We start from the raw sequence: 26,813 nt of genomic DNA on the forward strand, positions 1-26,813 counted from the left end.
CTCTGAAAATAAAGTTCTTTTTAATTTATCTGGAAGAAAGCTTAACACTGGGAAGGTGGTGGCAGGTAAGTAAGGATGCGTAAATACACCAAGATCAATACTTAGATGAAGAGAGTCTTAGCTAGCCCTGGAATGGTCAAGTCTTATGGTATCAATTTAATGCTAAAAACAAAAGCAACCACAATAAAGTAACTGAGCATTGAAAAATACTAAACCATTTCTATTACTCCTCCTAGGATCCAGATTTACCATTTAATCCTGCTCAACCTTTGAAATTTGAGAAGATTGTAAACATATACATAAAATACACCCGATCATGAATATAGCTGAAATATTATTCAATTTGCTTGGCAATGCCCAGCCTGTCTTTCATTTTAACCTTTCCTTCTCAGAGTTCCAAGAAAGGGACAGCCTAACATACTCTATAACCTCATCCCTCCCAATACAACAGACTAAGTCAAGGTTAAACACCTGATTTGGACCCAGGTCGATAACAAGCCACTGGCTGGCTGATGGCTAATCAGATTGTTTCTCTTAAATACTTAAATGAGAGGGCTTGAGCCTGGTAAATGATGTATCATAATACTAAATATCTGAGAATCTTGCTGCTGAGTTCCTTAGAGCTACCCTATTTCTTGTTCTGGTTGTAAGCTTTACCTCAAATTCTGAGAGATTTGTATTTTGAAATAAAGCTTTTTTTTTTTTTTAAGCTAAATTCGCATGGGTTTTTGTCTCCTGCAAGCAATGTGCCCTATGACAAAAGTCCATGAGGGTAAATATAGAGAGAAATAGACTAATCTAAATAAACAAAAGGAAAAAACAATCTAAAAGAAAAAAAACCTGGAGCCACAAAAGCCTTTCTGGTGGTCATGTTTCTCTTCTGCTGATGATTCACAAAGTCAGACAGGGAATCCTACTAAATTTACATGGCCACCTACAGATAAACATAGGTCCCCTTTGACACCTCAGTAAAACAAAGAACTTACATCAGTGATTCTGCAGAGAGCCCTGATGGCTGGGCCTCGGTACACATCTTCCTTTCCAGTCATGTCCTTAGTCAGACTGAGAAAAATCAAATTGGTTACCATAAGATTAAAGTTTTCTCTTTTGTGGAGTCCACCCCTAGCTAATTCCACTTGTCCCCATAATTATCTTAATGCAACTATTGATTAAACAAGTATTTACTGAGTGTCTTCCTTGGATAAATATAAAAACTATTGGGTAGAAGACTATTTTAAATCTTAAGAATACAGCAGTGAGTTGGTGGGAATGTAAATTGATACAGCCACTATGGAGAACAGTATGGAGGTTCCTTAAAAAACTAAAAATAGAACTACCATATGACCCAGCAATCCCACTACTGGGCATATACCCTGAGAAATCCACAATTCAAAAAGAGACATGTACCACAACGTTCACTGCAGCACTATTTACAATAGCCAGAACATGGAAGCAACCTAAGGGTCCACAGACAGATGAATGGACAAAGAAGATGTGGCACATATATCCAATGGAATATTACTCAGCCATAAAAAGAAACGAAATTGAGTTATTTGTAGTGAGGTAGATGGACCTAGAGTCTGTCATACAGAGTGAAGCAAGTCAGAAAAACAAATACAGTATGCTATCGCATATATATGGAATCTAAAAAAAAAAAAAAAATTGGTACTGATGAATTTAGTGGCAGGACAGGAATAAAGACGCAGACATAGAGAATGGACTTGAGGACATGGGGTGGGGGAAGGGTAAGCTGGGACAAAGTGAGAGAGTGGCATGGACATATATACACTACCGAATGTAAAATAGATAGCTAGTGGGAAGGAGCCGCATAGCACAGGGAGATCAGCTCAGTGCTTTGTGACCACCTAGAAGGGTGGGATAGGGAGGGTGGGAGGGAGGCGGATATGGGTATATATGTATACATATAGCTGATTCACTTTGTTACACAGCAGAAACTAACACAACATTGTAAAGCAATTATACTCCAATAAAGATGTAAAAAAAAAAAAGAATACGGCAGTGAGCAAAACAAAGTCTTTGCCTTCATGGAGCTTACATTCCAGTGGGAAAAGAGATATTAATCACATAAATATATACATAATTTTAGATACTGATTACTGGCATAAAAAACAGACAATGATATAGAGAGCCTCAGGCTGAAATACCCCCAAATCCCCAAAACTCATCAGACTTAAAAATAACTCTTTAAAAGAAACTGACTAAAATGATTACTTCATGAGGTCTCGCTCTCTCAGGAATGGCTTTCTAAAATAATTGACAATGGTTTCAGACCTTTCTGTGGAGCTGCAAAAACAGGCAGAGGAGTGTGGACTGAGCTACAAAATTTCATGGCCGTAATTTTAAAAGGTTTTTAACCTTTAGATTATTCACTCTTTTACCCTTCCTTCTCTTGTCCTTTGTGCATTTATACTACCCTCAAACTGACTATCCACCTCCTCCCTCACTCAACTTCCCTCACATAATCCAAAATGGCCTCCAACTCCAACTCACTCCATTAGGGCACCAAGAGGAGAAAGTTGTGAATAACTGACAGTCCTTCAATTTCGTTCATTTTTCAATTATTAGGTAGAGTATTTCACTCATATAACAATCCATTTTCAAAGTATTCAAAAAGGTATAAAATATAAAGTCTAAGTCTCTCCTCACCCACCCTAGCCTGTAGTGCCACTCAACTGGAGACAGCCATTGTGAACAGTTGCTTATGTTTTCTTAAGGAAGTTCTTAAAGTATATGCAACCACAGAGACTTATTAAAATGCATGCCAATGGATCGCCACTCTTCCGGTACCTTCAATCTTACTCAATAATATAACTTGAAAATCTTTCCTTATAGGCAGATGTTTTAAAATTTTAGATATTTATATATATTAAAATATCTAAATAGTATATCTAAAATATCTTTTTAATGGTAGCACAGATTTCCATTGTTTGGGGATAAATAATTTATCAACCGGTCTTTTTCACAAATATTTGCATTTTTCCAATTAGATTAAAAAACTGAGGCTTGGCAGGTTTGGTTCCTGAGTCCTCTCTCCTTGACTTGCTGATGGCACGGAAGTAGCCATAGTAATGCATAAACAAAAAGGCATGGCTACGTTCCAATAAAATTTTATTTACAAAATGAGGCAACAGTTTTGGCCACGGGCCATAGTTTGCCAACACCTGCTCTGTACTTCTGTTTAGCTTGGGCTGCCCTGACAGCAAAGGCTTACATACAGATAGTTTATTTGGGAGTGTGTTCTGAGGGAGAAGTAAAAGATAAGGAAGTAAACAAAGGAGGAGGGAAAGTCAACCCAAAGAAGTCTTCTCTAGTGTGTCACTGCCACAAGCAACTGGTTATTTAACGACCAATCTTCTGAGAAGCCTAATGAAATACATCTCAGAAACCACACATTCAAGGGATGAAAACGAAAGAATTTATCCACTAGCTCTTAGCCCCTGGTAGAGATTTAACCCCAGAGTGTTAACTCCCCATTCTCTTAACATTCACATGTTAACTCACACATGTGAGTTCAGTGAGTGTGCAAGAATTGCAGGGCAGGAAGCAAAACGCACAGGACATGCTTGAAGTGAGGCACTATCGATGCTAGTGAGCTGGACCCTACATGGCAATGTTGACCACAGCCACAGCTGGAACCAAAGATGAGGCTGAGGAAACGGGAGGTTGCTCAAAAGTGGCACCCAATACAGCCCATCCTTTGCACCCCTCACATTTGAACATGTCTTCCATTGAATCTAATCTATTACTGAGTCTTCAAGATGGTAACCATCCACTATTTCTACAAGAGACTGGAAGATGAGTAGAACATGGTACAACCCATACTGCTACAACTCATTTCAAAGCCATAATTGATATTCATCATCTCCTTCCTATAACCACCCATTCTTTATTTCCCTCACTCTTGGCCAGCACTTCATCTCATCTTGGTTATGTGCCTGGTAGGTGACTCAAACCTTTATCCCAAGGGATCTGAGCCCTTTGTTGGATTTACCCTGGTTGGACCGTTGGTTGTTCCCTAGTCCCTAGTCAACATTTTCCCATGCGTGAATGCACAAAAATATACTCAAGTGAATACCTTGAATTCTAGATACAGTCCTCTCTGTCACCTTTATATAGAAACAACCCTAGATCCTGATAGGGATCAAGGTCAGTTACCTCTACGAGTATAGCAGCTCCTTTCATTACCTGCTGGTCCACTAGCATGAAGAACAAAAAGTGACCCAATAGGAGTCATCATTTCAAGTGTGCAAACTGGCTCACTTCCTGCCCCAGGGTTGCTCTGACTCTGCAGTGTGGGATGCCTTAGGTTGCCAACCTGTTACTCAGACATGTAGAATCCAGAAGTGTGGGATGTTTCTGTGCTGGAGACAATCCACATCCACAGGAACCAGGAGTCAATGGGTTAAATGCTTCCCCCTTTTCACCCCTTGAAAACATTGTCCCCTGGGAACCGGGACCTCTAATACACATTCGGGGTGAGAATGGGAAGCATAAATTCTACAAGTGAGTCACTGGGAGTGAGGGTTAGAGAGGCCAGTCCTACTTCCACCTCTTGATTTCTGGACCTGCCTATTCTATTTCTTGGTGACAGTACCATACACTGGCAATCGATTCAATGGATATATGGCATCTTGGAGGAGAATTCCCCAACCTCACAGAGTCCTTCCTCCAACCTACTACCTCAGCTGAGCATTCAATAGGCCATCTCATCATAGCATCAGGCTGTCTGCTCCTAGGTGAAGCACAATATAATAAAACTATTCATCTCCCTCCTAGTCACGAGCCCACTATCACTCCGCTTTTGTCATAAAATGAATGGCAATGTCATGTAGGATACCATGACAATAAATTAAGAATAACTGTTTATACCACAACTTGGCCCTACTGCAAACCCCTGGTTTATTCTATCTATATTTTATGGTGTTTGGGTCATGCAATTTTAAAAAATTACGTAGTCAAATTTATCAATCCTTTCTATTGCCTTTGGATTTTAGTCATAATTACAAAACTTTTCCCTACACCAAGGTTAAAGAGGAATATACTCATGTTTTCTTCTAGTACTTATATGATTTCATTTTTTTAAATTTATACTCCTTATCTTTTTAGAGTTTACTCATGTATATGATGCGAAGTACAGATCTAATTTTATCTTTTTCTAAGTGGCTACTCCAATTTTATCTTTTTCTAAGTGGCTACTCAGTTGTCCCAGTAACATGTATTAAAAAGTACATGCTTACCCCAGTGATTAGAGATGCCACCTTTGTCATATACTAAATTTCCATGTGTCCTTGGGTCTAATTCTGTACTTTCCATTTGTATCAGAGAATTCTGAAAAATGTAGATCAGCACGGCCAAGTTGACACTTTACGTAGTCATCACACAATTTTACTCCACTGGTCTGTCTATTCACGTGTCAGTACCACACTGTTCTAACTGTACAGCCCTTAGTATTTCACTGACTGGTAGAGCTAGTCCTTCCTCACGGTTTTCCCTTTTTCAGTTATTTCCTGGCTATTCTTACATGTTTGTTTCTCCACATGAACTTTAGTATCAACTTTTCTAACTCTGTAATATAACCTGTTGGATTTTTTATTGGGATTGAAATGAATTTATAAATTAATTTAGGGAGGATTAAAATCTTTATAACATTGAACTGACCTATTCAAAACAGGGGATACCTTTACATCTGTTCAAGTATACTTTGAGCATTTCAGGGCTTCAAATTTTTTCTTCCTCTTATAAGTTTTGTGCATTTTTTGTCAAAATTATTCCTAAGTATTCAATCTTTGCTGTTGTTGCAATGGGGTTCTATGCGTGTTGTTTGTTTACATAAAAGCTACTGATTTCTATGTGTTAATTTTATATCCTGCTACCCCACTCAATTCTTCTATTGTTTGAGTTCATTTTATCATTGTCTAGGGTTTCCAGGTATTCTACCACATCATCTAAAAACAGAGAGAGTTTATTTCTTTGTTAATTTACTCTTATGTGTCGAATTGGTTTCTCTTGTCTAACTGCATTGCTTAATACCTCTAGTACAATGCTGAATAGTGGTGACTGTGGTTCTGCTGACTGCTTTGTCTCTTGAGAGTATTCTTTTTTTCTTGTTTTTTCTTAGGCTTTCTAATTTGTTGTTGAAAGCCAAACATCTCGTGTAGGACAGGAGAGATGAAGTAAATTGTTTACATGCCTTGAAGTGGGGACACGTTTCCTCCTAAGCCATTAGCTCAGGGGTTTGAATTAATCTCTTTGGGAGTTGGACTGGGTTTGGTTTCTTGTTGCTCTTGTAACACTCAGTGCTCCCCAAGCTTGGCTCCAAATTCCTCTAGTGATGTCCTATGTTTAGTTTGAGGGCTGGTGTGACAGAGTATTTTTTTTTTTCAATGATTACCCTCAGCTTTTGGTATTTTCTTCCCCCAGCCCCTCAGAGAGGATTGGTCTCTTGCAGGTTACTTACTTATCCCTCAGTGCAGTGGGCGGGTAGGGATGGGAGGCTGTTCTTTGTTGTTCTAATTAAGGCTGTCTTAGGCAGGCACCCTGTTCCTGGATCTTAGGGTTGTGGCCTTCACTTCTGCCCCTTCTAGAACTGCAGTTGACTCAGTGCATATTCTTATCACTCCCCCAGGGGTAGAAAGTTTTTCCCCTGTTCCCTTCCCACAACTGCAATGAGTTTTCACCAGGATCTAAAGATGAGTGTGTGTTGCCATTCCTCCTACAGCTTAAGGCTTTTCTTTCAGAGGGGAAACGGAGGAAAAGGATCCAAGGGCAGGTCAATATCCCTGCCAGGGTAGCTGCTATTCCCTGCTCCCAGTTCTTTACCCTGAGGGACCTTCTCCCTCAGGACTCTCCCAAATGCTCTATAAGCGCTCGGTTGGGTCCATGGAGAAGAACCAACAAGCCTATAGAGGCTTAGACCGCCCTGTATTTGTGGCACCGAGGGGCTTCACTCTCTCTAGATAGTGTATACTCAGTCTCCACCAATTCAGCAATCAGCCCAGCTGAACTCTTCTTACTGGTATCAGCCACATCTTGTCCAGTAAACCAGGGCTCACATCTCATCTAACCCTGTAAGCTCTGGTCTCTCTTTAGGTTTTGAGCCAGTTGGTTACTCTGAGATATCAGTGTCAGCACTCTAAAGGATTCACATAAATTGCTGAACTTGCTATTTGTTCAGCCCCCTTTTCATGGAAACATCGGACATAATGCTCTTTCCAAATCTCTATACCCCAAAAGCCTCCATTTAACTTTTGCTTCATTTCACCTGGGTTAATATCTAGAAGTGAACAAACTGGATCTTATGGTAGGTTCATGTTTAACTTTTTAAGAAACTGCAAAAATGTTTTCTAACATGATTTCACCACTTTATATTCCTACCGGAGATCCAATTCCTCCTCATCCTTAGTAATATTTGCTAAAGTCAGTCTATTTAATTTTTAGTCGATTGAAAGATGTATAGTGGTATCTCATTGTGGTTTTAAACTGAATTTCCCTAATGACTAACAAGGTTGAACATCTTTTCATTTGCTTTATTTGCCATGTATATATCTTCTTTAGTGGTGTCTATTCACAGATTTTACACGTTTTTTTATGGTATTGTTTTCTCATTATTGAATTTTGAAAGCTCTTTATATGCCCTAGATACCAGTCCTTTATTATATATAATTTATAAGTATTTTCTTCCAGTCTGTGGTTTGTCTTTTTGTTTTCTTTATGGATCAAGCTTTTGACGTTATATCTCAAAAATCTTTGCTTAATTCAAGGTCACAAGGATTTTTCCATATGTGTTCTTTTAGAGGTTTTGTAGCTTTAGGTTTTACATTTAGGTCCACAGACCTTACAAGAAAAAAAAAGGCTACAGATTAAATCTTTCAGCTTTTCATGTCTGAAATTGCTTTTATGCCAACTGTTTTTGAAAGCTATTTTTGCTGGACACAGAATTCTGGGTTAACAATTGTGCTTTTTGTTTTCTTTCAGTACTACAAAGATGTAGTATCATTTCCCTTCAGCCTAAAACATTTCATTTAATATTTCCTTCAGAGTAGGTCTGCTGGTGACAAATACTCTTGATTTACCTTCATCTGAGGAAGTCTTTATTTCGCTTTCACTCCTGAAAGATATTTTTTGTGGATACAGAATACTGGGTTGTCATTTCCTTTTGTTTCAGCACTTAAACGATGGAGTTCCACCATCTTCCGACATCTGTGTTTTCTGATGAGAAATCCGCAGTATTTTTTTGTTTGTGTGTTTTTTAAATGAAAGCTTCTTTATTTATTTATTTATTTATTTATTTATTTATTTATTTATGGCTGTGTTGGGTCTTCGTTTCTGTGCGAGGGCTTTCTCTAGTTGCAGCGAGCGGGGGCCGCTCTTCATCGCAGTGCGTGGGCCTCTCACTGTCGTGGCCTCTCTTGTTGTGGAGCACAAGCTCCAGACGCGCAGGCTCAGTAGTTGTGGCTCATGGGCCTAGTTGCTCCGCAGCATTTGGGATCTTCCCAGACCAGGACTCAAACCCGTGTCCCCTGCATTGGCAGGCAGATTCTCAACCACTGCGCCACCAGGGAAGCCCCACAGTATTTTTTTTTTAATATTTATTTATTTATTTGGTTGCACCAGGTCTTAGTTGCGGCAGGTGGACTCCTTAGTTGCAGCATGTGGGCTCCTTCGTTGCGGCTCCAGGGTTCCTTCAGTAGAGGCTCACCGGCTCCTTAGTTGCAGTACGTGGGCTCCTTAGCTGCAGCGGGCGGGCTCCTTAGTTGCAGCTAGCCAGCTCTTTAGTTGCAGCACGCAGGCTCCTTAGTTGTGGTATGCAAACTCTTAGCTGCAGCATGCATGTGGGATCTAGTTCCTTGACCAGGGATCAAACCCAGGCCCCCTGCATTGGGAGCATGGAGTCTTATCCACTGCGCCACCACGGAAGTCCTCCCACAGTATTTTAAACTGAAGTTTCCTTATATGTAATGTGTCATTTTTCTCAAACTGCTTTCAAGAGTTTTCCTTTATCTTTGGTTTTCAGCAGTTTCGTTATGATCTGGGTGTTGATTCCTTTGAGTTTATCTTGCATATGCTTCACTGAGCTTCTTGAATCTGTAAAGTTATGTCTTTCCCCAAATTTGGAAGTTTTCAGCTATAATTTCTTCAAAAATCTTCTGCACCAATCCCTCTCTCCTCTTCTTCAGGGACTCCAATGACATGAACGTAAGACCCTTTGATACAGTCCCACGGGTCAGTGGGGCTGTTTATTTTTGTTTTCCATCTTTTTTCTCTTTATTCGTAATTGGAATTATTTCTACTGAATTACTTTCAAGTTCACTGACGTTTTCCTCTGACATCTCTATTCTACTATTGAGCCCAGCCAATGAATTTTTTATTTTGCATGTTGTACTTTGTCATTTCTAAAATTTTCAGTTGGTTCTTTTTTATATATATAGTTCTCTGCTGAGAATTTCTACTCTTCTATTCATTTCAAGAGTGTTCACCTTTATGGAGCATGGTTGTATTAGCTGCTTTCAAGTCTTTAATAAACCCAACATCTAGGTAATAACAGGGTTGGCATCTATTGCTTATCTTTTCCCTTGAGAATTGGTCAGACTTTCCTGGTTGACTCATTTTGGATTGTATCTGGAGATTCTGAATATTATGTCATGAGACTCTGAGTCCTGTTAAAAGCCTCTGAGGAATGCTGACTTTTGTTTTACCAAGCACTCAAGGCAGTTTCAGATTGCAAGTTCTGCGTGGCCTTCTGTGCATGTCATTTCTCCCATACTCTCTGGCTCTCAAGGACTCCTTTTCCCAGTTCTTCTCACCAGAAATATGAGATTCTCTCAGAGTTTTAGCTCCCTGTGCTACTGCACAATTCTTTGGAAGCGAGCCCTTAAGACAAAGAGATAAAAGAAGGAAAAAAAAAATACAGTTGACCCGTGAACAATGCAGGGGTTAGGGGTGCCAACCCTCCACACAGTTGAAAATCTGAATATAACTTATATTCAGCTCTCCCTATACATGGTTCCTCAGGATCCATGTGTAAGTGGACCTGCACAGCTCAAAACTCCTGTTGCAAGGGTCAACTGTAACGTGGATTTCCCCCCACTCTTCACATGCCAGGGGCCCCTTTTCTCAGAGACAGGTCTTATCTCAGGGTTTCAGGTGTCTGAAATACTGCTGTCACGTCATAGTAGTGTTCCACAACTAGGGCTGGCCTCAAGGCAGGACCAGAAAGTAAACAAAAAAACAATAACAAACAAACAAGGATTCTCCCCCATGCTCTCCAGCTTGCAGGGGTCTTTTCTTTAACTTGTGCTCAGGCTAGAGAGATGGGCTTCTGCCTTTGTTGACTCCTCCCACTGTACAGTTCTCCAATTAGCCTGCTCTTGGGTCAAACGCAGGGTATAAAGAGGAAAAATAAACATGAAACTCACTGTTACCACACTGGTTATTCATTAATTACTGTTTTCTTTCCTCAAATTCACTGTTATTATTCAGTTTTCAAAGGCCTCAGGTAGTCACTTTCTGTACTTTTGTCCACAGGTTTTTGTTGTGATCACTGGGAGACATGGCCTGCCGTGGCCTTACTCCATCTTGGCTAGAATCAGAAGTACCCTGACTTTCCCTTTTACTCATTGGTGTTCATTTTATTAGGCTTTGGAGAAAGGAGTTTTATGACTTGGCATCATTTTCATGATTTTCTCTCAAATGTTTTCCACAATTTCATTTTAAAAGAGAATAAGTATGAATCCAAATAAATCAGGGCAGTCTGCTTGTCAACTGGACAGGAAAGAGGCAGGATACAGAAAGGTTTCTCAACTCCCATTAAACCCACAGTGATGGTTAATTTTCTGTGTCAACTTCACCGAGTTAAGGGATGCCCAGATAACTGGTAAAGCATTATTTCTGGGTGTGTCTATGAGTGTGCTTCCAGAAGACTGGCATTTGAATCAGTAAGCTGAGTAAAGAAGATCACCCTCACCAATAGGAATGGGCATCATGCAATCCGTTAGGAGCCTGAATAGAATAAAAAGGCAGAGGAAGGGAGTATTTGCTCTCTGCTTGGGCTGGGACATCCATCTTCTCCTGCCCTGGGAAATTAGGACTCCTGGTTCCCAGGCCTTCAGGTCTGGTCTGGAACTATACCACTGGCTTTGCTGGGCCTCCAGTTTACAGAGAGCAGATTATGGGGCTTAGCCTCCATAACTGTGTGAGCCAATCCTTCATAATAAATCTCTTTCTATATATCTATATATATCCTATTAGTTCTGTTGTCTGGAGAAACCCAACTAATACACCCATATTTCTCCACTTCTTCGTATGTGTGAGTGCTGTCTTGAGATAGAGAAAGACAAATAATCCTTATGATTTCAGCTCCCTTAACTGAAGTGAGAAAATGGATTATCCTGTGCTTAATTCATGAAACAAACTTTTAATGTGTGTCTAATACATGCAAGGTACTTTTCTAAGAATTAATGATACAAAGTCATATATGATATAATTTTTGCTCTCAAGGAACTAACAGTACAGAGGGTAGAAAAACATGTAAACAAATCATTACAGCACAATGTACTAAACACTAGAATAGAGGTTAAAACGAAGTGTTATAAGAACAGCAGAGGAGACAATGACTAACCTGTCAAGAACAGGAAAATCAATACGTAAAATGATGTTTGAGCTTTGTGGAAAAGGAAATAGGATAAATGCAGGCACAGGGAGAAACATGTACAGTGATACAGGGTATCAAATAGCATGATGAGTTTGGGAAATAGCAAAAGCATTGATGTGAACCCCAGGGAATGCCAATATTTAGGGTGACAGGCAGAATAAAACAGCCACTTCTGTGGAAGAATAAAATGGAATAATCAGAGATGGGAGGAAATTCAGGACTATGGTTCTGAAAGCCAAATACGGTAGAACTTCAGGGAGTGTGTAACCATATTAAAACTAAGAGAGAGGTCAATTAAAATACAGACTGAAAAATCAGCTTTGGGATTTTGCAATTAAGAGATTACTGGAGGGGCTTCCCTGGTGGCGCAGTGGTTGAGAATCTGCCTGCCAATGCAGGGGACACGGGTTCGAGCCCTGGTCTGGGAAGATCCCACATGCCACGGAGCAACTGGGCCCGTGAGCCACAATTACTGAGCCTGCGCGTCTGGAGCCTGTGCTCCGCAACAAGAGAGGCCGCGATAGGCCCGCGCACCGCGATGAAGAGTGGCCCCCACTTGCCACAACTAGAGAAAGCCCTCGCACAGAAACGAAGACCCAACACAGCCAAAAATAAATAAATAAATTAAAAAAAAAAAAAAAGAGATTACTGGAAATCTTTGAGAGAGAAGTTTCACTACAGTGGTGGCTAAGTCAGATTAGAATAGTATCTCATTTCCTTTCTCGCTCTACACCAAGTCCTGGCAGACATAACGTCAAGGACAGCAGCATCATTCAAGTAGAAAAGTTGTTTCAGGCTTGAATATTTCTTACTAAGTCTGTGGATGGTCTTAGCTTCTTGGTTCCCTCAGGAAGCTAAGTATTATCCTCCCCCTGCCCAAATCCTCACATTATTCCCACAATTGATATCAAAACTGCCTGCCAGACAGCCGTTTCTACAGCCCCTTTATTTCTTCCTAAACCATGGCCTATGAACTGTTCATTTGATTTTCTGAGACTAGGGATGTAACTAATCACATACTGAAACCCATTCCCCCATGCTACTCCCCATGTGAGTGATGGGTCATTCCTCAGGACTCATTTCCAGAATTCTAAGCAATCTTCAGATGCAGCTTTTCACTGGTGAGTCTCATCAGACAGGGGTAGAACAGTATAACCAGATTGTCAATATACTTGACCATCCTTAAGCCACTAACTAAATCTCTTCATGTTTTTCTTTTTGTTAACTGAGTTGTAATTTATATACAATAAAAATGCCAGCTTAAGTGTTCAGTTAGATGGCAATTGTGATCACTCATGTAACCTTTACCCAAAATAAAATACTGAACACTTCCATCACCTCAGAAAGTTCCCTCATGCCCACTTCCAGTCAGTCTCCTCCAACCTACCAGACTTCTGGTTTCTGTCACCACAACTGAGTTTTGACTGGTCTTAGAATTTACATAAATAGAATCATCCAGCATGCATTCTTTTGTGTCTGTTTTCTTTTGTTCCAACATATTATTTTAGGAATGTATCTGTGTTGTTGCTTGAAACAGCAATTTGTTCCTTTTTATTGCTGAGTAGTGGTCCACTGTATTAAGATAACACAGTTGGTTTAACCATTCTCCTGTTGATGAACTTTTGGGTTGTTTCTGGTTTAGGGCTACCACAAAGCTGCTCTGAAATTCTTATACAGTCTTTTTTGTGGCCAAAGATTTTCATTTTCTTGGGTAAATACTTAGCAGTGGAATTACTGGTCACAGGGTAGGTATATGTTTAACTTTATAAGAAACTGCCAAACTTTTTCTGTGGTGGTTGTATCATTCATTCTACATTCCCACCTACAATGTAGGAGAGCTTCAGCTGTTCCATACACCAAGTTCCATACTTGGTATTGGAGCAGGCTTGTTGATTTTGGTAGTGTCAGGCTTTTCTATTTTAACCATTTTAGTGAGTATGAAAAGGTATCTCACTGAGGTTTCAATCTTCATTTCCTTGATGACTAATAATATTGAGAACATTTCCATGTGCTTATTGGCTATCTGTATATACTCTTTTGTGAAGTGTCTGCCTTCAGGTTTTCTCAATATCCATGATTTCTTACCAAGCTAACACAATTGTCTATGTATGTAGAATGGTCATCTAATATATTAGTTTTCTATTCCTGCTACAACAAATGACCAGAATTAGTGGCTTAAAACAACAAAAATGTATTTATTATCTTACAGTTAGTTCTATGGGCTAGAATTCCAACTTAGGTCTCACTGGGCTAAAATCATTGTGTCAGCAGGGCTGCATCCATCTCATAGGCAAAATATATTCACCCTATCCCAAGATCTCCCCCAAATCAACACATTATAGCATTAACTCAAAGTCCAAAATCTCAGGACTTCTCTGGCAGTCCAGTGGTTAAGACACCATCATCCAATGCAGGGGGCGCAGGTTCAATCCCTGGTTGGGGAGCTAAGATCCCACATGCCGTGCGGTGCAGTCAAAAATTTAAAAAAAAAAAAGTCCAAAATCTCACCCAACTCAAAAGTCCCAATCTTATCATCAAAAATCATCTAAATCAGGGATGGGTTAGATTGGGTATAATTTATCCTGAGGCAAAATTCCTCTCCATGCATGGACATGTGAAACTAAAAAACAAGTTCCCTGCTCTGAAACACAAAGATGGGACTGCCATAGGATAACACATACAGACGTTCCTGTTCAAAAAGAGAAAATGGAAGGATAAAAAAGAGTTACTGGTCCCAAGCAATTTTGAAATCCAGCCAGGCAAACTGGAAGAGGTTTCTAGTCGTGGCAGAATTCACTATGGTTCTCAGCTCTACCTTATGGGCCTCCGCCCTCTGAGCCATCCTTCCTTTTTATAAAGGGCAGCTTGTGTTTAAAGCTGAGGAGTCTTATCAGCCTGTCTCCTGCCTGTAGAATTTTGGGGCTCTGACAGCCTTCTTTCACTTCACCTCTCTGTTCCTTTCAGTCCAAGCTGGCAGTGTTTCTGCTGGTATAAGATTCTCAAGAGCCTTGTGGGACTACCATATACGTACAGAGACTCACTCCACTAGACAAGAGGCTCCTCCACAGATCTTGCCTAGATAATCCCATCTCTATTTTTGGCTTCTGCTTAGATGCTGAGGGAATCTATGAGTCACACCCTTCATCTCTCAGTGTTTTGTGTGAGTGAATACACTGACCTTTTAATCTTTCTGAGGTTTTAGGAAAAGGCTGTAGAGTAATTCTGATTTTTTCTCTAGAGAAGGCTTTCCCAACACACATCTCTTGATTTTAGCATCCTTTGACATTTTGGTAGGCTGACAATTTCCAAAATCAACAACTCCTGGTTTATTTTTGTTTTGTTTTTGAGGTGTAATTGACATACATCATTATATTAGTTTCAGGTGTACAACGTAAGGATTTGGTATTTATCAAGATCTCCTGGTTCATGTTTAACAGGTCTCTCCTCAATTTATTACCCTACTCTCAAATTTTACTACAAGTGGCAAAAAGAAACCAAGCCACACCTCAACATTCTTCTTGGAAATCTCAGTTAAATATCCAAATTCATTGCTTACAAGCCCTGCTTTCCACCTAACTGCAGGATACAATGCCACTAAGCTTTCTGCCACAATATAACAAGGATCCCCTTCCCTCCAGTTTCTAATACCTTTCTCATTTTCTTCTGAGCCCTCACCAGCAACACCTTTAATGTCCATATTTCTATCAACAGTCTGTTCACAATGCTATATGATAAATGTTTTCTCTATCCTGCTCCTCACTTCCTTCTGAGTCTAGCAGAGTCATTAACGCCCATATTTCTACTAACAGTTTGTTCAAGGCAGCGTAGGCTTTTTCTATCATGTTCCCCAAAACTCTTCCAGCACCTGCTCACTGCCCAATTACAAAGCCACTTCCACATTTTTAGGTATTTGTTACAGCAGCACCCCACTTCCAGGTACCAAAGTCTCTATTAGTTTTTTTTCTAGTTTTGAGATATAAGTGACATATAACATTGCGTAACTTTACAGTATACAATGTATTGATTTGATACACTTAAATACTGCAAAAATCTGTTAGTTTTCTATTGCTGCTGTAACAAATTACCACAAACTTAGAGGCTTAAGACAACATTCACTTCTTTACCTTACAGTTCTGTAAGGTGAGGTCCAACACAGGTCTCACTGGGCTAAAATCAAGGTGTCAGCAGCATGGCATTCCTTTCTGGAGGCTGTAGGAGTAAATCCATTTCCTTGCCTTTTCCAGCTTCTAGACGTCACCCATATTCCTTGGCTTATGGCCCCCTTCCACCGTCTCCAAATCCAGCAACAACAATGCATCCCTCTGACCCGGCTTCCACCATCACATCTCTTTACTGACCCTTTTCTTCTGCCTCCCTCTTCTACTTTTAAGGACCCTTAGCCTTATATTGGGCCCACCTGGATAATCCAGGATACTCTCCCTATCTGCTGATTAGCAACTTTAATTCCCCTTTGCCATGTAATGTAACATATTCACAGGTCCTAGGAATTAGGACAGGGATATCTTGGGGGTGGAGGGGGCATTATTCTGCCTACTACATCTACTAATCACTTAAAACGAACGAGAAGCAAACCATAATTCAAAGCGGCCTAACAGGACTCAGATGGAAGTATTAACAGCTAAACAAAGGAACGAAAAACCCTCAGTCAACAGTTGATTAATCTACTTTTAATTTTTCCAATATTTAGTGAATCTAGCAATCTAAGTGAAGATTGTTTTGTTTTGTATTTGTGCCACACACCGTTAGCTGACTAATCCAATACCCATTTTTAATCCCTTCTCCCAAGCCTGCCCCTTGGGCTATAAAAGCTATATACTCACTTTCCTGGCCTCCTAAGGTTAGTCATAACGCAGTTGTGCCAAATAAAATCTAAAAATTGCCTTGGGAAAAGCTTTTGCATACCTGATAAAAGGGGCAGACGGCGCTGGCTCTCTCTGGCCCCCTTCCCGGTACCCCTCCCACCTTGAATGGTGCACTGCCAGTAATTCAGGCATCTTATTTTGCAATAATGTGAGGATGTCCCAAAGAATTTAAGAGACACCAGCCCTGCCACTATTGAACTACTGAACCAACACCAGCTACTCTGTGCTTATTTTGTGTGTTACTATTTAATTCTGGTTTTGTGTCATTTTCAGCTGAAAGCTTTACTAATATTATGAAACTACATTCAACGCAACTGCTGGTTAAACGTAAGTACCCTCCTCCAAAATTTATTTTCTTGTACAAATACCAGATTCACTTGAATGAGTTATAATTAGTAACTATTAACTACAACTATATATTAATAACTGTTAATAACTATTTTCTAAATAACATTTGTTATATATCTTAGGACTCTGAATTATACATACTCATTCTAGGACATTTGGAAATTATCAAAACTTTAAAGAAATAAATAGCCACAATACCAAACACCCAGAGATAACTTACTGGTAATATATCAGTGTATATCCAATCATATATTTTTATATACATACTTAGAATATTTTTAAAAGAGACTACAGGGAATACACAGACTTGAATCCAACTTTCATGTAGCACTTTATTAAAGACTTTTCCATATCATTAAAGATGTCTCAAAAATATATTCAAAAAATTAAAATATTTCATAATATGACTATAACATGATTAATTAGATCATTTTTAACAATGTCATTCAAGTTGTTTTTTCCTTTTTGCTAGTGTAAACAGTGTTGCAATAAGCATCATTGTATATAAGTATTTCTGTGCTATCTCTGATTGTTTTCTGTGGATAATTCCATAGATGTGGAATTACTGGATCAAAGGGATAAACGCTTTCAAACATTCAACAAATGCTGCCACACTGCTTTCTAGAAAAACTGAATCAATTTATTATTCTACCTCCTGTATACAAGAATATCAATATCCCTTACAAGTACTGACTGCCTTTTTTCTTTTTTGCCAATTTGATTGGCAAAATATTATAATTTTCCAAAATTTATAAAGAACTCATAAACTCAATAGCAAAAAAACAAACAATCTGATTTAAAATGGGCAGATGTGAACAGACATTTTTCCAAAGAAGACATACAGATGGCCAACAAGGACATGAGAAGATGCTCTACATCATTAATCATCAGGAAAATGTAAATCAAAACCACAATGAGCTATCACCTCACACCTGTTAGAATGGCTACTATCAAAAAGATAGAAACAGCAAGTGTTGTTTAGGACATGAAGAAAAGGGAACCCTCTGCACTGTTGGTGGGAATGTAAATTGGTACAGCCACTATGGAAAACAGTATGGAGGTTCCTCAAAATATTAAAATAGAACTACCATGTGATCCAGCAATTCCATTTCTGGGTATTTATCTGAAGAAAACATTAACATTAATTCAAAAAGATATATGCACTCCCATGTTCACTGCAGCATTATTTACATTAGCCAAGATATGGAAACAACCTAAGTGTCCATCAACAGATGAATGGATAAAGAAATTGTTGTACATATATGCACTGGAATATTATTTGGCCATTAAAGAAGAATGAAATCTTGACATTTGTGACAACATGTATGGACCTTGAGAGCATTATGCTAAGTGAAGTAAGTCAGACAGAGAGAGACAAAAACCATATGATCTCTCTTATATGTGGAATCTAAATAAATAAATACATACATAAAACCAGGCTCATAGATATATAGATCAGATTAGTGGTTTGCCAGAGGCAGGGACTGGGGGAGTGGGAGAAATGGGGGAGCTGTTTCGGGGTGTTTTTTTTTTTTAGTTTAAATAAATTGAACTTAAAAAGCACAAAAAACAAAACAAAAAAATATTGTAACTCATTCTTGAATTTTTAATTACATTTTTTGGTTACTAGTGAGAATGACTATTTAAAGATATTTAGATCCTTTATACTGATTATTTTATGAAGTATCACTTGGAGTTTTTTTGAAGTATAAGAGTTCTTTATATATTATAGATGTTAGCCTTTTGATGTACTTGTTATATTTTTTTCATAAATCAACTATACTCTAACATAAAATAAAAATTTTTTAAATAAATAGTTTATTTCAATGTATCATTTACTTTTTAGTTTTGTTTATATATTTTTATGACATTTTAAAATGTAATCAAATCTATTAGTATTATCCTTTGTGACTTCTCAGCTTTATTAGACAGAGATGGTTTTCACATGACAACCACATTTTAGAAAAGAATGCTTTAAGACATGTTCTTCTAAATTCCTATTGGCTTTCTTACAGTCAAAAAGTAAAATTAACAGAAACTGAACAACAAATACTCCACTAAATATGTAAGTATTGCATCCTAGGTTTTAACTATTCACATACCTGCTTGTGACAATTATGACATCCTCAGAGATGGTAGCCATTTCTTTGATAGTAAGGTAGCACATTCTTCTCAATGTTTGCTGAAAAATTATTTATAAAAGGCAACAGGTTATTCATAGGGAAATGGTTTTTTAAACTGTTTGAAGTGAGGACCCCAAGTAAATATATTTAGAAAGCTATTCTTAAAAAGATTCTCATCTACCCAAAAAGTCCTTTTAAAAGTGCCTGGATGAGGGGACTTCCTTGGTGGTCCAGCAGTTAAGACTCCTCACTCCCAATGCAGGGGTCCGGGTCTAATCCCTGGTCAGGGAACTAAGATCCTGCATGCCGCAAGGCATGGCCAAGGGAAAAAAAAAAGAAAGAAAAGGCCTGGATGAGAAAATATTCAAAATTCTAGTATTTCCTAAACACAAGTAATTGATGCACTAACAGAAAACACCTAGATGAAAATTCAAAAATTCAGTGAATTATATGGGTCTTTATACAGAAAGACCCAAACTGGGACTCTGACAATGTGAGTCCAAAGACAGGTTTTTCAAAGTGCTAAAGGCTTGTCCTAGAAAATGTATTTTTTAAATTCTTTAAAAATATATACAGAGAGACATGCAGACTCTGTGTTTTCCTCAGTTCAGCATATTTTTCCTTAAGGTATTTGTGGTTGTACAACTACTATTTTCAATTATCAAGATTTCTAGATGGATACCTGGATCCAAAAGAAGTGTTAAATAAAGTTTCGCCCACCCTTTCTCCTCACCTGGATCTCCGATTTTATTCATAAACACTCGTACTCAATGCTCAAAGCCTTGGTTCCTCTAGCCTGTCTAGCCTCATTCTCTACCAAGTAACTTCAAATTTCTTATAAGTACTGAAACTCAAATACATCAGACCCAGCTCCAGAGTCCAAGCTGTACAAAGGATCTGTTGGAGACTACTGAGCCTATTAAGGAACAGGCAGAACAGAGTGCGGATTCTCATGGTGATTAAACACAGAAAAAAATCACCCCAGAATGAGAAAGGCAGCATGGGGCAGATAATGAGGCATATCACATCCATATGAAGCTACTATGAGAAGCAAAAAAATGACAATCAAAACTTCAGAGCAGAAGAAAATTTACACTCCCCCCTAAATAAAAATCTACCATGAAGCAGAATAAAACTGCAGATCCAAAAAAATTTAGCTAAAGCACAAAAAATGGAGGCTCAACACTGTTAGTCATTGGGGAAATACAAATTAAAACCACATTTCATATACCACCTCACACCCACCAAATTGGCTAAAATTAAAAAGAGTGACAATGTAGTGTTGACAAAGATGTGTTTTTAACAACTATACTGCCTAAACAAATACACAGAAATGCTGAATAAAACAGGAACAAAAAAATTTTAATACGAGCCAAGGGAAAATGAAGGGAAATTCACAGGTGCCAAAAATGGAAAAACACACAACTCATAGCCACAGAAGTACAAGCCCAGGGTCTTGCACAGGATAAAGTATCTAAAGTCTACAAAAGATGGGATTCTAAAAGGTATATTCTTCAGGCACAGGGAAAATTATTCTAGATAATAACTCAGAAATACAGTAAGGAATGAAGAGTAAAAAAAAAAAAAGAAAGCGGTAAACAGTAACAAGACAGAGTGGTATTGGCGTAAGAATGGACAAATTTATCAATGGAACAGAAAAGACAACCCAGAAATATACCCACATAAATATAGTAAACTGATCTTTGACAAAGGAGCAAAGGCAATACAATGGAGTAAAGACAGTCTCCTCAACAACTGGTGCCAGAACAACTGGATATCCGCATGCCAAAAAGATGAATCTAGACACAGACCTTACGCTCTTCACAAAAATTAACTCAAAATCGACCACAGACCTAAATGTAAAATGCAAAACTATAAAATTCCTAGGAGAAAACCTAGATGATGTTGAGTATGGTGATGACTTTTTAGATACAACACCAAAGGCATAATCCATGAAAGAAATAATTGATCAGTCAGCCTTTATTACAATTAAAAACTTCTGCTCTGCAAAAGACAGTGTCAAGAGGATGAGAAGGTAACACAGACTGGGAAAAATATTTACAGAACACATAACTGAGAAAGGACTCTTATCCAAAATACACCAAGAAAAACCCCCCAAAAAACAAAAAAAAACCTCTTAAAAGTCAAAAATAAGAAAAACAACCTAATTTTAAAATGGGCCAAAGACCTTAACAGATACCTCACTTAAGAAGAAAAACAGAAGGCAAATAAGTATATGAAAAGATGCTCCTCATTATATGTCATCAGGGAAAGGCAAATTAAAACAGCAAGATACCACTACACTCTTGACAGAATGGTCAAAATCAGGAACACTAACAACACCAAATGCTGATGAGGATGTGGAGCAACAGGAACTCTCATTCGTTGTTGCTGGGAAATAAAAATGGTACAGCGTCCTTAGAAGATAGTTTGGCCATTTCTTACAAAACCAAACATACTCTGAACATGCAATCCAGCAACTGTGCCCTTTGATATTTACCCAAAGGAGTTGAAAACTTATGTCCACACAAAAACCTACATACAGCTGTTTATACCAGCTTTACTCATAATTGCCAAACTTGGAAGCAACAAAGATGTCCTTTAGTAGGGGAATGGATAAACTATGGTACATCCAGACAACAGAATATTACTTAGTACTAACAGGAAATGAGCTATCAAGCCATGAAAAAACACGGAGGAAACTTAAATGCATGTTACTAACTGAAAGAAGTCAATATGAAAACGCTACATGCTGTATGATTCCAACTATATGACACTCTGGAAAAGACAAAGCTATGGAGACAGTAAAAAGACCCGTGGTTGACAGGGGTTGGGGGAGGGAGGGAGTTAGGGATAAACAGGCAGAGTACAGAGGATTTTTAGGACAGTGAAAATACTCTGTATGATATTTTAATGATGGATACATGTCATATACATTTGTCCAAACTCACAGAATGTACACCACCAAGAGTGAATGTAAACTATGGACTCTGGGTTATAATGATGTGTCAATGTAGGTTCATCAATTGTAACAAATGTACCCCCCTGGTGGGGATGTTGATAATAGGGGAGTCTATGCATGTGTGGGTAAAATCTCTGTACCTTTCTCTTAATTTTGCTATAAACCTAAAACTTCTCGAAAAAAACAGTCTTTTTTTAAAAAGTGGTAAAGACATGGGTAAATCTCAATAACAACAAAAATCCCACAAAAATAATGTATGATATATAAATATATGTATATGTATATGTAAATGTTTGCGCATGTGTATGTGTGTGTATATATATATATATATATATATATATATATACACACACATGCAGATTACAGATGGTCCCCAACTTCAATGGTTCAACTTATGATTTTTCGACTTTACGATGGTGCAAAAGTGATAAGCATTCAGTAGAAACCATACATCGAATTTTGAATTTTGATCTTTTCCCCATCTAGCAATATGCTGTACAATACTGTCTCGTGATGCTGGGCAGCGGCACTTAGCTGCAGCTTCCAGTCAGCTATGCAATCACAAAGGTAAACAACTGATACACTTACAACCATTCTGTACCCATACAACCATTCTGTTTTTCACTTTCAGTATTCAATAAATTATATAAGATATTCAACATGTTATTATAAAATAGGCTTTGTGTTAGATGATTTTGCCCAATTATAGGCTACTGTAAGTGTTCTGAACATGTTTAAGGTAGGTTAGGCTAAGCTATGATGTTCGGCAGGTTAGATGTATTAAATGTACTTTTGACTTATATTTTCAACTTACAACGGGTTTATTAGAACAACTTATGATGGATTTATCAGAGCTGTTTTAATGTCATTGTCTGCTAATTCCATCATCTTTATCATTTCTGGGCTTGTGCCTGTTGATCCATTTTTCTCCTGGTCTGGATAATATTTTCCTGCTTCTCTGCATACCTGATAATTTTTTATTGAATGCTGTACATTATGAAGCTTATGTTGTTAGGAGCTGGATTTTGTTGAATTCTTTTACATAGTGTTGCACTTTACTCTGTCATGAGGTTAAGTTACCTGGGATCAGTTTTTCACTTTTGAGGCTTGTGTATAAGCTTTTTAAAGCCTTAGTCTAAGGCTAATATATTCCCATTACTAGAGTGTACCTTTCTGAGAACTATACAAGATGACAAGGTCTTCCCACTCTCACTGGTAGGAATATGAATTATTCTCAGCACTGTGTCCTGGTGATTCTTTCTTTGGCCTTAGGTAGCTTTCCTTTTACGTATGCACAGGCCAGTTCTTATCTAAAGATTCAAGGGGTGACCCTCAGCAGATTGCTGGAACTATCTCTTTCCTTTCTTTCTTTCTTCCCTCCTTCCCTCTCCCCACACCTCCTTCCTCTCTAGTACTCTGCCCTACAAGTTTAAGATTTCTTGGCTTCCCCAAACTCCATCTGTTTTCTCGGCTCAGAGAGATAGGTAGGCTCCTTTTCAGTATGCCCTCCCTAACCTGAGAACTGTAATCTGCCCCTAGGAAATGAACTAGCACAACCCTAGGTTTTTCTCTTTCTTCAGATCATAATCCTGGAATGCTTGTTAATCTAATTTCTGAAAAACTACTGTGTAATATATATATATATATATATATATATATGTATTTTTTTTCTAGGTATTTATGGTAGCAGGATAAATCTAGCCCCTTTACTTCATCATGGCTGGAAACAGAACAGAAACGTGTTCTTTTGTTTTTTTGGCCTTGTGGCTTGCAGGATCTTTGTTCCCTGACCAGGGATTGAACCTGCGCCCTCAGCAGTGAAAGCATGGAGTCCTAATCACTGGACTGTTGAGGAATTCCCATAAATGTGTTCTTAATATAAAAAAATATGGTGAATTATCTAGTTACTCTTTTATTATTGATTTCCAACACTAATCCAATGTAATTAGAGAACATAAGATACACAATTTCATTCATTTGAAATTTGTTGCATATTGTTTTATGGCTCAGTATATAGTCAATTTCTGTAAATGTTCTTTATGTTGTTCATTTACATTTAATGCGACAATGATGTATTTGGGTCTATATCTACCATCTTATTATATAATTTATGTTTGTCCTGCTTGATCTATCTTTCTTTTCTTTTCCTTCTTCTGGCTTGATTTTTTAGCGTGTGTGTGTGTGTGTGTTGTGTTTTTTGTTTGTTTTGCACAATTAAGTGCACAGTTTGGAAGAGAAAAACAATAGAGAAAAGTCAATGAGACAAAAAGCTGGTTCTGTGACGAGATCAATAATATTTATAAACCTCTAGACAAACTTCGCAGGAATAAAAGAGAGAATATACAATTTACCAATATCAAAGTGAAAAAAGAGATATCACTACAGATCCTCAAACATTAAAAGAATAAGAAGATATTACGAACAGTTTTATGCCAATGAAGTTCAACAATTTAAATGAAATGGACAAATTCCTTGAAAGACACAAACTACCAGAGATCACTCAAGAAGACAAATAATCTGAATAGCAGCATATCTATTTCCTTTTAAAGTAGTTAATTATCAAAAAACCTTCCTACAATAAAGATGGTTTCAATAGTGAACTCCATCAAACATTTCAGGAAAAATTAATAATGATTCTCCAAAAACTCTTCCAGAGAGCAGAAGACAAAGAAACACTTCTCAATTCATTTTATGAAGCCAGCATTACCCAAATACAAAACCCAAGAAAAAACTATACATAAATGTATTTCATGACCACAGACTCAAAATCCATAACAAATTTTAACAAACAGAAAACAAAGATTTTATATTTTCCAGGAAAATAAATGCATCTCACCATATTAATATACTAAAAAAGAAAAACCACAATAATTCAATGGATATAGAAAAGACATTTGACCAAATTCAATACCCATTTATGGAAAAAAAAAAAAATCTCCCAGCAAACTAGGAATAGAAAGGAAATTCCTCAACCTGATAAAGGTCACTTATGAAAAACTTGGAGCCAGCATCACATTTAATGGTGAAAGATTAAATACCTTCCCTCTAAGATCAGGAACAAAGCAAGGATGTCCTCTACCATCACTTCTATTCACACTATACAACAGTGCAAGAAGACAAAAAGGTAAGATAAACAAATAAAAAGCATACAGACTGAAAAAAGTAAATCCTAAGGAATCTCCCAAAATACTCCTAGAATAAATAAATTTAACAAGATCACAGGAAACAGGTCAATATACAAAAATCAATTTAATCTCTCTAGACTACCTACAAACAATACAAATGCAATAGTATAAAAAATGTTAACTGCTTCAGGGATAAAGTTCACAAAATATGTATAAGACTTGTATGTTGAAAGCTACAATACTGCTGACAGAAATTAGAGACCTGAATAAAGGGAAATATATACCATGTCTATGGAGTAGAAAACTCAATAATGTTATAATGTCAATTCTCCTCAAATTGATTTTTTTTTTTAATTTTCTTGAAGTATAGTTGAACATATTGATCTTTAGAGTCAATGCAATCACCATCAACATTCCAGCAGGCCTTTTTTGATAGAAATGGACAAGTTGATTCTAAAATGCATAGAGGAATGCAAAGAACTTAGAAGAGCCAAAACAACTTTGAAAAAGAAAAAAACAATAATAAAATAGGAAAACATGCACTACCTGATTTAAAACTTACTATAAAGCTACAGTAATCAAGACAGTGTGATACTGGAATACGAATAGATATATATATCAATAAAAAAAATAGAATGTTCCAATGTGCCATTGTAACGCAATCATCATTTCTTCCTCCTCCTCCTCCCTCCATACTGATATTCAATTATTCCAGTAGAATTTGATGAGAAAAGAAAGGAGGAGGAAAAGGAGCGGGTGGTAGAGCAAGAGGAAGGAGATGAAAAGAAATTCAACCCTCACTTTATATCATGTACAAAAATTAACTCAAAATGATCCTAAAGCAATTTAAGACACAAAAACTACAAAATGCCTAGGGAAAAAGCATAGGAGAAAATCTCTGTGACCTTGGGTTAGGCAAAGATTTCTATAATACACATCAAAAGCACAATCCATAACAGGAAAAAAAACCCTGAAAAACTGGACTTCATCAAAATTTAAAACTTCTGCTCTTTTAAAGACTAAGAAAGTGAAAAAACAAGACACAGACTAGGAGAAAATATTTGGGAAACATCTGATAAACAACTTCTATCCAGAATACATTAAGACCTTCAAAACTCAATAATAAGGAAATATACAACCGAATTATTAAAAATGGGCAAAAGATATGAACAGATCCTTCATCATGGAAGATATATAGAAGGCAACAAAAGCACATAAAAAGATTTTGAGATAATTAGTCATTAGGAAAATGCAAATTAAAACTACAAAGAGATACCACTACATACGTATTAGAATGACTAAAATTAAAAAACAAACAAACAAACAAAAAACATATACTACCAAGTGCCGGCCAGAATGCAGAGCTACTAGAAGCTTCATACAGTAATGGGGGGAATGGTACTGTCACTTTGGAAAATGCGTTGGCAGTTTCTTACAAAGTTAAACATACATACACCTATCATATGACCCAGCAATTCCACTCCTAGGTATTTACCCAAGAGAAATAAAAACTTACATTTAAAAACTTATACATGAATGTTTATAGCAACATTATTCATAACCACCAAAAAATGGTAACAAACCAAATGCTCTTCAGCTAATGAACAAATAAACTGAGGTACATCCATACAACAAATTACTACAATGAAATAAAAAGGAGTAAACTGACACAAAAAATAACATGGAAAAATCTCAAATGAA

At 37.6% G+C, this 26,813-nt stretch overlaps 1 protein-coding gene across 1 annotated transcript in view; it reads right to left on the bottom strand.

The window, feature by feature from the left end:
- The window catches only part of COPG2 (COPI coat complex subunit gamma 2), a 138,605-nt gene that overhangs the window by 101,196 nt on the left and 10,596 nt on the right, over positions 1–26,813 (bottom strand). The window contains exons 5-6 of the mRNA XM_061198724.1: positions 19,005–19,084; positions 987–1,062 (exon numbers count right to left, since the gene is read on the bottom strand). Coding sequence (XP_061054707.1) covers positions 987–1,062; positions 19,005–19,084 — 156 coding nt within the window. The remainder of the gene's footprint in view (positions 1–986; positions 1,063–19,004; positions 19,085–26,813) is intronic.

This window comes from Eubalaena glacialis, chromosome 8 (genome assembly GCF_028564815.1).
Source record: "Eubalaena glacialis isolate mEubGla1 chromosome 8, mEubGla1.1.hap2.+ XY, whole genome shotgun sequence".
NCBI lineage: Eukaryota > Metazoa > Chordata > Mammalia > Artiodactyla > Balaenidae > Eubalaena > Eubalaena glacialis.